Source organism: Cygnus olor, chromosome 3, assembly GCF_009769625.2.
Source record: "Cygnus olor isolate bCygOlo1 chromosome 3, bCygOlo1.pri.v2, whole genome shotgun sequence".
Classification (NCBI taxonomy): Eukaryota; Metazoa; Chordata; class Aves; order Anseriformes; family Anatidae; genus Cygnus; species Cygnus olor.
In genome coordinates this window covers 6502899-6514250 of record NC_049171.1, presented here as the reverse complement: position 1 = coordinate 6514250, position 11352 = coordinate 6502899, and the positions used below count along the sequence as shown (strand labels likewise).

The following is an 11352-nucleotide window of genomic DNA, read 5'->3' as shown; positions in this document are numbered from 1 at the left end:
TCTGGCCCCATCTCCTGCTGCTCCTGACTCCTTGGGTAGATCCAGGCCTTTTCCCATCGCTTGCTGGGTCTGGAAGCTGTGCCCAGCACCCTGCCTGTCCTGTTTGCATGCTGCAGGATCGGGCCCCGGTCTGTGAGGGCACTGCCCGTGCTGCGGTCACCCCCTGCTTCCAGCTCACCTGCTTTCGGTGGGCAGCTCCGCTCTCGGGGTAGATTTAGATTAGATATTAGGAAGAATATTTTTTATTCAGAGAGCAGTGAGGCCCTGGCGCACGCTGCCCCAAGGAGCTGTGGGTGCCCCATCCCCGGCAGTGCCCAAGGCCAGGCTGGATGGGGCTGGGCTGGAACTGGGTGAGATTTGAGGCCCCTTCCAACCCAAACCATTCTGTGTCTCTATATGATTCTCGCTGCTCCCTCTTACTCCTCTTACTCCTTACGTGCTCCACCTCGGAGAACAGGAGAGAAAAAAAAATAAATAAAATAAGATAAAATAAAATAAGATTAAAAAAAATAATAAAATAAAATATAAAATAAAATAAAATAAAATAAAATAAAATAAAATAATAAAAAATAAAATAAATAAAATAAAATAAAATAATAAAATAAAATAAAATAACATAACATAAAATAATAAAATAAAATAAAATAAAATAAAATAAAATAAAATAAAATAAAATAAAATAAAATAAAATAAAAACCCTACTGGACGCCCCCTGCTCCCCAAATTTCCACTCGCCCACCCGCCGCCCCCCCGGCGCCGCGCTCCTCCTCCCGCGCCGCGCGGGGAGGGGGCGCCCTCGGCGCGCCCTCTCCCCGCGCGCTCGGTGACGCCACAAAGGGCGGTGCCGCCCACCCTCACCGGGCGCGCGCGCGCGCCTCTTTCTCCCGCCGGCGCGCCGCCCCCACGTGCGCGCCGCCCCGCGGCAGCGGCAGCCCCCGCAGGCAGGTGGGAGCGCGGCGGGCGGCAGCGCCCCCGCCCCGGCTCCCCCCCGGCCCCGGCCCCGGCTCCGGCCCCGGCCCCGGCCCCGGCCCCGTCACCATGGGCGCCCCCCGCCGCGGGCAGCAGCCGCCGCTGCCGGCCCCGCGCCGCCCCATGAAGCAGCGCCGTTAGCCGGGCAGCGCCCGTGCCCCCCCCCCCCCCCCCCCCGCTCGCTGCGGCCACCCCCCCTCCCCTTATCCCGGCCACTATGGGGGCGGCCGCCCCCCGCCCCGCCGCGGCGTGCTCAGTGCTCGCCGGTTTGCTCTCGGTGAGTTTTGGGGGGATACGGAGATCGGAAGGGGGTGGGGGGGTGGTAAGGTGAGGGGATGCCCGCGCCTCCCGGGGGTCGTGAGAGGTGCGGGGGGTGTTTATTGGGGTGTTTATCGTCCACCCCTCCTCCGTCAGCCCTTTATTTATTTTTTTTTTTTTATTGCCCCCTTGCTTTGGCAGAGAGGCCGAGCTCCCCCGGCTGCCCCGTTTTGCCATCCCACGTAGGACCCTGGCAAAGCGGCGCTTTGGGGCGAAACGCTGTCATTTTGGGGAGAGAGAGAGAGAGACAGGGGGATTTTGGGGGCGGCGGGTCCGTGCTGCGGCTCGGTTGTGTAAGCAGCGCCGCGGCCGCTCCTGCTGGGCTCCAGGTGGGTCCTAGCGAGCTGCTGCGGGGCTGCGGGGACTGGGGAAAAGCCAGGCAGCCGCAGCGGGGCGAGACTTGCCCAGGGAGCGGCATCGCCCCTTGGAACGCGAAGCTAAACTTTGGCGGTGTCGGCGCCCCCCCCCAGGACTTGCTTTTTCCCTGGGGAAAAATCAAATTGGTTCAAGTACATGGGTAAATACAAGCAGAGTGTGCTCCCGGAATGAAGGTAAGGATCCAAGTATGCAGGCAAGCGTTGCTCGTGCACGCGCATCCTCAACCTGGACGTGTGTGGGTGTGCGACCAGATGAGCCGTGGGACGAAATTCCCGTTTGCTGGCAAGGTCGTGGGTGGGATGCTCCCGTGGCCGCCGCCCGGATCGGCGTTTGCTCGTGCATCGCGGGTGGTCAGGGGGCTGTGGGGGCTTCCTTTGACCGTAGTGGGCTTGTGGCAGCTGGCGATGCTCGGCCGGTGTGTGCTGCGGGAAGAGGCACCGAGTTCCCCTTCGCAGGGACCGGGCGCCTGTGCTGCTGTTTTGGCATTTTCCCCTGTCGCTGTTGCCCTCCTCAGCCGTGGCAATGGGACTGCTGAGTTGACCGAGTCCCGGGCTCTCGGTTTCGTTAAACCCCAAACCGGCTGAAAATAACTCAGCGCCCTTAAAGAAGCGAAACTCGCTTCCTTCTTCCCCAAGACCCTGGTCCCAGGTGGCTTTTTTGGAGTCAGTAACTTGATCCTGCTCGCAGAGCGCAGGGCAGGAGACGGGTTGCTCATCTCTGTAAAGTTGCCATCAAACTTCTGGATCTGTTTACTGGCGTTTTGTGGGGTTGTTTGTTTGTTTTTCTTCCTTCAGTGTCACAAAAGCCTTCCCGGAGGTGCTCCGCAGAGAGCGTAGCTGACCTTCGGGAAGGGGAGCTGTGCAGCCCGACCTGGGCTGAGGCATTGCCATGGAGAGTGTGGGCCAGCTGTGATTTCGACCAATTCAGGAAATTCTGTTATTTTCACTCGGAAACAGTTCCCAGGTTATCAGCTCGGTGCAGTCAGTCCCTGCTCACTTACAGCTCTGTGCCTCTGCTCCGGCTCCTCTCTACCAGTGTCACATACACTGCATTTAGCTGCCTTTAGTTGCTTTTTCTTTATTCTTTTTCTTTTTTAATTATTTTTTTTTTCCAATTTTTTAAGTCACTTTTATTCTTTTCATTTTTTACTGAATGCATGGTATGTCTGTGAAGCTTACCGTTGCCCTGCTCCCCCCCTGCCACGGGGCTAGCAGCAGCGGGGGGTGGCACCATGTTCAACCCAAACTCACCCCGTTTCGGACCCAAACGCTCGTTTTCTCGCCAGCTTTCTGTCTTTCTGCTGGCAGCCTCGCAGGGCCGAGGAGCAGATATTGCCCCTGCGCGAGCTGGCCTGTTCCCTGCCGCGTCCCACGTACGTGCGCCTGGGAGGCGTGTAGCCCCCTACAAACTATTGTCCGTGCAAATTGCTCATCGAGTCCATCCAACGCGTGGCTGCAACTGAAGAGGGTGGTGATGGCGATGCTGCGTAGGTGCCGCCTGCATCACCGGGCTGCTGGCAGTAAGATGGGTCATGCCTGCGTCAGCTGCCAGCTCCAGGGCTTGGAGCTTGTAGCCAGGCTCTGGGGCTCCCTCATCTAAACCCGTTCCCCAGCTGAAGTCCTCCACGTGCTGGAAGGGGTTTGGGTAGCAGGGAAGGGATGTGGGCGCTGGGCTGGGGATGCTCTGTGGGCACAAGGAGCAGCACCAAACCCAGGTGCGCTGGTATCTGGTTGTACCAGGGTTGTCTTGCACCGACTCCTTTTTTCTGTGTGTTTTTTTTTTGTTGCCCTGTAAGCTCTGGTGCTGGAGTAAAGAACTAGAATCCAGTGGCTAAGGAGACCCTGCTCCATTCTTCTGTTGCTTGTGGTGGGTCCAAGCGGCAGCCATCCTTCCAGGTGGAGACATCCTCCCGCTCCCGGCTGGCGCTCGCGGTGCTGCGAGCGCTGCCGGCCGCACGCTCCCAGCAGCGGGTTATTTTTAGGGACCAGAAGCACCAATCCTCACGATACCCGCATGGATGCTCGAGGCTGCTCAGCCTTCCTCCGCCGTGACTCGCTGCTGTCCGTAAGCGCCGAGCTGCGCATGCACCAGGGCCCCCTTGGTCCCGCACCTCCCGATGTCCCCCCCCCGAGGTCCGGCACGGGCTCGTGTGCCCCGCGTAGGGCACCGGTGAGCCCCGGGGAGGCCGGATCCTGTTGCATCTGGTTTGCTAATTCGCGGTTGCGTCAGGGAGATTACGGGTGGCAGGTTTCTGTAGCGCGAGCCGAGCGCTTCGTGAAATCGTGTCTTGCGGGAGGGGGGTGGAACATGCATCGGGTGAGGCGTTAGAGCCTGCCAGAGCAGCCTCTCGCTTTTTTTTTTGTTGTTGTTGTTTTAATTTGACGTGCTGTAATTGGCCTGGCCACCACAGGATCCTTGTCAACTCCTGCAGGCTTGTCTGCTGCCGCCGCCTCTGTAATTGCCGCTTCAGGAGGGAGGGGAAAAAAAAAAAAAAAGACTTGAAGTGTTTTGTACAAATCCTCGGCCATAAATTATTTAGCAGGTGAAACAGAAATGCGCTGCCAGAGCATGTGTTTTCCAGGAAGCAAGAGACTGCACCAAAAATGACGCGGCGCAGCTTGCAGCTCTGCTGCGATGTGTGTTCTGCGGAGTCATGTTGTTGGAGGCTTTTTTTTTTTTATATATAATATATTCTTGCTGGCTGATAGCCCAGGATATGTAGCAGAGCAAGAGCAAGGTCCCGTATAGCCTAGCAAGGTGATTTATGTCCCCGGCCGCTCGGTTGAAAAGCGTTAGGGTTGGTGGTCTGCCCACCTTAGTGTAAGAAATCACCTTTGGAAACCCGCTGTAATTTTAGCTCGGTCCTCTTCCCTCTGAACTCAGCCTGCTGCTGTTTGGAGATGCGTTTCCAGCTGCTTTGCATGCTGGATGAGGTTGTGGCAGCTCTTCTTGAGCTGCCTTTTGTTCTCCGTGCATTATTCCTGCTGGCCTAACCGATGCTTCTCCGTGGTCCAGAGATCTCCCAGGTGGAAGCAGAGGCCCTGCTGGAGAGAGGGCTTCTGCTAGGGAAGGAGCAGCCCCATGGGACTGACGCAAAGGACCGAAGGGAATAAAATCATGGGGCTAGAAATAGGTGGAGGTGAACAGATCCATAGTCATCATCTAGCCAAACCCAGCTGGGTGCGTTCAGTGTGTGAAAACGTGAGACCTTTTACCTGTATCTGATGCAATGAGGAACTAAGTTACAGCAGAGCCCCTAAAAGAGCTGTGGAATAGTGTCCTTTTTCCCCTCTCCTGTTGCAAATAAATCTGGTTTCAAGTGGATTTGGATGTGGGAGGCTCGAAGCAGAACCCCTGAAGCAAACCTTACCCTTGCACAGGGGTGTGGGAGGGCGGAGGGGCTGAGAACACGCCCGGCACCGTGCACCAGCCCAGATTTCATCCTGTTTTGCCTTATTTTAAAAGGCAAATAACTGAGCAACCGCAGGTTAACGCAGAGGAAGGAAGTCCCACAGGTCAGAACCACCACCTGCGTGGTTTTTGTCTTCTTGGCGAGTGCCTGGGTGCTGCTGGGACCTCTCAGCCTCGAGAGGGCAAAACCTCCCTCGTGGTCCTGGGATGTCCCTGGTGGTCCTGTCCCAGGCTGGCTCTCCAGAAGGAATTCGGCACCGGGGCCCCGGATGCACTAACGCTTTGCCTCTGTCTTTCAGTTGCTCGTGTTCCTCGGCAGCGCCGGCGCTCAGCCCCAGCTGCCCTCCGAACAGAATGCCATCAGCCTCTCCGCCGGCAAGTACCGCCACCTCGACCGTGCCACCAACCAGGAGCTGATCTGTGACAAGTGTCCCGCGGGAACCTACGTGTCCAAGCACTGCACAAAGAGCACCTTAAGGGAGTGCAGCCCGTGTCCGGACGGGACTTTTACGAAGCACGAGAACGGCATAGAGCGATGCCACCCTTGCAGAAAACCCTGCGAACTGCCAATGATTGAGAAAACCCATTGTACTGCCTTGACCGACCGCGAGTGCACTTGCCTGTCGGGTACGTTTCAGACGAACGATACCTGCGTCCCTTACACGGTGTGCCCGGTCGGCTGGGGCGTCCGCAAGAAAGGAACCGAGACGGAAGACGTGAGGTGCAAGCCGTGCCCTCGTGGTACTTTTTCTGATGTGCCTTCTAGCGTGATGAAGTGCAAAACCTACACGGACTGCTTCGGGAAGAACATGGTGGTGGTCAAGCCAGGGACGAAGGAAAGTGACAACGTCTGCGGTTCTCCGGCGTCTCTGCCGAGCACGTCTTTGGCTTCGTCGGACGCAGAAGCAGGTGGAGAGACCTACGAGGCTCCACCGACCGCTCATCTTCCCAAAGGTAATGCACACCACTGAAGCACGGCTGTGTTTTCGGCCATGTGATCGCATTCCTGCCTCGGTCACGGTTGTTTTTAGGCTGTTGGAGGGCAACCTGGTCTCAAGTGCAGATGGTGCTTTTGCTTTTTTGGCCAGGACGCGGCTCTGGAGTACATCAGGTTGCCATTGCTTGTGTTAAACCATGCTTAATAAACCACACTTAATAATGTTTTCCCTGAGACTTTACTCCTGATTGGACTTCTGGCTGTCCTGCTGTTTGGATTAAGAGGACATCGTGTTCCCCAGCCGTTTCTCTAATCCACGTGTTGTGCTGGCACAAGTCTTGGTGTGTTTGTGGCAAACCTGAGCAGGGAGTGGGTGCAGCAGCAAAGCCCCGAGGGGAGAGGGGAGCTTCTCTCCACCACACTGATGGGTTTATTGGATCTCTGGATGGGTTTGTTGGGTGTCCTGATGGGTTTGCTTGGTCTCCTGATGGGTTTGCTGCTTCTCTGCCTGTGCTTTCCCTGCTACGTTTTGCCCTGAATTGTATCACTCTACTGGCTTGAATGGGGACCATTGCCAACACTGCACCTATTATTTTTTTTCTTTAACCTCGAAGGCTTCCATTAATTATCACTGGTGGGGAAAACTAGCTTGAATTCCCCATTCTCTCACTTAATTGTAAATGACATATCATGCTCTTTGTTGGGAGACTGTACTGGGGTAGGAGACCAGGCAGAGAACCCATGGGCAGGGTGCCACTGTGTTTAGCAAAGATGCTTCAGCCATGGCTGGGTGCTATGGGGCTCTGTGTGAGCTGCTGCTCAGCACTCCTTGGTAGTGTCTAAAATGGGGCATTTTAACAACAAAAGGCAACTTTTGATGCCCTTTACACCTGAGCCAGTAAATGCAGTTGCAGGGAGGTGCTGACAGTTGTAGGCTGCAGGGCTCTGGGACCTAAGAAATGAGAAGTTCGGCGTGACGTTGGTGGGAGAGGAAAGGAGGGTGTTCCCTAAACTTTGATATCGACCATAGACAAGCGGATAAAAGTTAGTGTTTTCCCTGTTTGTATCCTCGTCGGAGCGGTTTGGCTTCTCGCATCGCAGATGGTTACACCCGTGCTCTGGCTCAGCTGGGATGAGGCACGATCTTCACATCCAAGTTTCCAGAGCAGGCTCTAATTCGTGCTGCAGCGCCCTTCCTCTTCTCACCGGGCGCTGCTTGTTGATAAGAACTCAATAAAAGTGGAAAGTGGCTCTTAGGAGGAAGTTGGGTCATCTCAGTCACTTGAGAAACCTGGTTTGGAGTTGATGCATTCATGCCTGATTGCAGTGCAGATAAAATGTTTGTGCTCCTTTGACAAGACTTGGTTGAGAGATACTAAGCCTCTGAATTTGTGTGTTTCTAGCCCAAATACCAAGTTTTCCATGATGGATGTAAAGCTAGTACTATTTGGGCTAGAAACACATATGAAAAAGTTTTACATTGTCGGTGTAAAGCTAATGTTCGTGTGTGTTCCTAGCCCATATACCAAGTTTTCCATTATCAGTTTGAAGCTAATAATATAATGAAAATATAATATAATAAAAATATAATAAAAAATAATATCAGTGTGAAGCTAGGAGAAGAAAGCCAACTGCCTCAAAGTTGTGGGTTTTCTAAGAAATGCTGAATTTGGATCAAACGCAGACTGCCAACGTGCTTTTAATCGCTCCTTTTTGTTGAGGAGCTGCCACTAGGTATTAAGCAGGTCAGTTTTATCTCGAACCTAACTCAGTAGCAGGAGCTATCTGATACAGAGGTGAAATTAAGGTCTGGCTTTCCCTCTCTCACTGCCTGGTGCTGGGCTTAGGCCTGCAGGCCGTGCGGACACTCAGAGGGGTTTCAGGCCGTGCTGTGACACCATGTCACCTCCCCAGCACCGTGACACTGAGCTCTCCTCTCCTCCTGCAGGTCTGAACTCTTCAGTTCCCGACCTGGCTCCCTCTCCTTCCCCACCCGCGGCTGACGGCGCGACGGGGCTGACGAGTGACTACAACCAGACCTCGGCCAACGAGACCGGGGGTGCCCGAGGGAGCCTGGTGGGCACCGGCACCGCTGGCCAGGCGCAGAGCTACCGGCACAAGCACACCAGCCAAGCTCTGGAGAAGCAGCCGGCCTTGGAGATGGCAGGGGGCGAGAAGTCCAGCATGCCCTACAGGCCGCCCCGGAGAGGGCCGCAGAACGTCCACCAGCACTTCGATATCAACGAACACTTGCCCTGGATGATCGTCCTCTTCCTGCTGCTGGTCCTGGTGGTTATCGTGGTCTGCAGCGTCAGGAAGAGCTCACGGACTCTGAAGAAGGGGCCGAGGCAAGATCCCAGTGCCATTGTGGAGAAAGCTATTATGAAGAAGTCCACGACCCCCACACAGAACAGGGAGAAGTGGATCTATTACTGCAATGGGCACGGTGAGCAGTACGGGTCGGGGGCTGGAGCAGCCGGTTCGGGAAGTGGTGTCTTCTCCCCTTTCCGATCTCGTGGTGCTTTGGATGGGCCACCCCGTGCCTAGGTCGCTTTCCTGGCACGTTGGGCCCAGTGGTAAAAGGGCAAGCACACGTCCCAGCTCTCAGCTGATCCTTGGCTTCTCCCCATCCCCATTCCCTTGGCACGTTCCCCATTCCTGACTCCGTGATTGATGGAGGGAGCATCACCTGCTCTCCTCAACTCCTCTCCTTCTGCTTCCCACCTACCCCTTGCTAGGAAAATCTCAAAAGAAGACTTTTTTTTTTAATCTCTGCCCTTCCACCTCTTTTCTGTTTCTCTCCCTCCTTATCTTCCCAGTGACTCAGGCGTGTGTCTGATTATCTTTCGTTCTGTCCTTTTTTCCCTCACCCCTTCTGTTTCTGCAAGGCTGAGTCATCCCCCGCCCATTGGCAGCACCTCAATTTCAGGTTCTTGGCCTGAAATCCTGACCACTGGCTTCCTTCCCCAGCCCTTTTCCTTTGCTGGAGCGAGGAAGGTTATCCTTAGCGGCTGTGTCACAGATGGGCGCAGCTCCCTGTGCTGGGGGATACTGGGGAATCTTTTGCTTCTTGGTGTTTTCTGTTCTTTTGGTGGAAAACTTGCTATCTGCTTTTCAATGAGAGTTAAAGATGAACTGTTAGGGCCTTAAATGGGGACTCATAAAAGTCAATGATAAATGAATGGTGGCATGAACGTGAGCATCGAGTGGCTGTGGTCTCCCCAGCAGGTTCTACCTCCGCACAGCCACCGTGGCAGAACCGACCCCCTTATGCTGAAGACAGGACTAAGGAATAACTAGACATCCCTTCACGGGTTAACCTTTAGAAAAGCACTTTTAACAAGGGGACCCAAGCGAAGAGCAGATTGGAAAGAAAAGATTTGAGGGTTTTAAGAGAGATCAGTCCTTGATGACAGTCATCCTTGGGTGCTTAAGTACAAAGCAGAGAAGGCTTTGAGCAGGGCGTCCTGTTATGTACTCTGCTCTCCTTCCTGCTGATTAACAGGCCTACACTTTGTTTGCTTTCATTAATGCATTTACAGAACCAATAAGGCCGTGATGGAATTAGCTTTGTGCCTTCTCTTCTGTTTGTGCTTTTTATCAGTTTCCTTTTAACTCTTTTGAATTCCCAGGGTGCCATTTCTTGCGATTTTTTTCCCCTTTGCAATAAGTTCCAACATCTTTTTTCCAGTAAGGCCCGCACTTCTTTGTCCGTAAAATCGGTGGTACCAAAAGCGTGGACCCTGGGCTATGGTTAGTGATCTGCAGCAGGGTTGCAGAACCTATTAAATATCTTAATTTGTGCATGCTTCAGGGAATACCAAGGTTCAGCGTTTCAGCTGTGGTTCATTGGCCAAAAGGGGCTGGTTGCTACTAACCCGTAGTCTGTTTTTTTTTCCTTTTTTTTTTTTTTTTTTTTTTTCCCTCTCAAGATCTTAATTACTAGTTCCCTTGGGTTGGTTGAATTTCTCATTGTTTCTTTCCTTTTCTTGGAGTGATGAATGCTGTCATCCCGGAGCAGGGGTTGAGTTTGTACAGCTCGGGAAGAGATCCAATGCAGGAGCAAACCAGCTGCTTTGGGCAGAACCAGCTGTGGCTCCTGACCTGGTGGTTCAGAAGCTTCCTGCAATGCCTGCACTACATCTGCTCCCTTTGGGCAGGGCTCTGTGTTTGTTCACCCAGGATGAGTCAGGTTAAAGAAGCCATGCAGATAAGATAAGGTGATACGTGGTGAGCAATGAGGCTGTGTGAGACCATTCAGGTGTAACCCCACCTTCGCAGATCCTGTCATCCTTTTGGGGGACGGTGTAATTCCTGGGTCACCCTTTGCTTCCCAGGACACGTCTCCTCTGTCATCCTTGAACAGCTGAATTCAGCTAGTGCATCAAATTCGTAACGTGTTTGCTAGGTTCGCTCCCCGTCTTGGGAAACGAGGTGATGTAACTGCAGAAACAGCACTTGGTTAATGAACTGGCCTGGTATCTGATCGGCCCCTCCAATCTGGAGGTGAATTCCCCATTTCTCAGGGCTCCTGGTGGGGTTTTGCACAACCCTCCCAGCGGTCACACCGGTGCCTGCTTGTCCAGGTGGCCTCGTGGCTTGCTCCTGCCATCACATGTCCTCAGCTGAACTTTTTGCTGCAAAGGCAGAACGAGCACAAACCAATTAATGCTTTGTCTTGCTTTAAGGGCAGCTTGGACGTTGCCTAAATCGCGTTGTGTTTAGCTGGATCTGCCCTGCTCATTAGTTCCTCTTTGGTGGTGCTCCACTGTGCCAGATATGTAACTCTTTTTTCTCCACGGCGGTGTAGAAATCCTTTTTTTTTTTTTTTTTTGTGTTGAAAGATCTAGCTCTTAAGACTTCATTTACTTGAAGTGAGAGGAATCATAGTAAAACAGAATTGACCTTTTATTTTATTTTTTTTTAAACAGCTGGCCATGCAGCCAAGGTACACTGCAGAGCTGAAGCACCATGGCTTAGCTTTCTGCTGCTCAAGCAGTCCTTGTACCCAAACCATGCTTTGCAGGCTGCCTCCTTAAGCAAAATTTCAGACAAAGGTCAACATAGCCTAAAATGAGCTTAAGACCATAGCAGAGAGGAAATCCCTGTGACCTCCGCACCTGTACAGGAGCGGGGTTGCTCCAGCAGGGTGTCGGGGCATTTATTGCCTACGTAAGAGTTGCGCACGGACTCCCCCCTGCTTCCTCCTAGTTTTCCAGCTCCTCCCTCGTAATCCTTTCAGTAAACAGCTTTAACCTTTGAAAGGGAAGACGTGCTCGGATGTTGGTGCCCCAGCCCTGGCATGGAGGAGCCGTCCTTGGGGAGGTGCCGCCCGGTGG

At 53.6% G+C, this 11352-nt stretch overlaps 1 protein-coding gene across 2 annotated transcripts in view; it reads left to right on the top strand.

The window, feature by feature from the left end:
* Window positions 1-910: 910 nt before the first annotated feature.
* The window catches only part of TNFRSF21 (TNF receptor superfamily member 21), a 31663-nt gene continuing 21221 nt past the window's right edge, over window positions 911-11352 (top strand). Inside the window, exons 1-3 of one of the 2 annotated variants that reach the window (XM_040554321.1) lie at window positions 911-1246; window positions 5376-6030; window positions 7962-8459. In XM_040554321.1, coding sequence (XP_040410255.1) covers window positions 1187-1246; window positions 5376-6030; window positions 7962-8459 — 1213 coding nt within the window. In that variant the 5' untranslated portion in view covers window positions 911-1186. The remainder of the gene's footprint in view (window positions 1247-5375; window positions 6031-7961; window positions 8460-11352) is intronic. The other variant, XM_040554320.1, reaches the window with a different exon arrangement.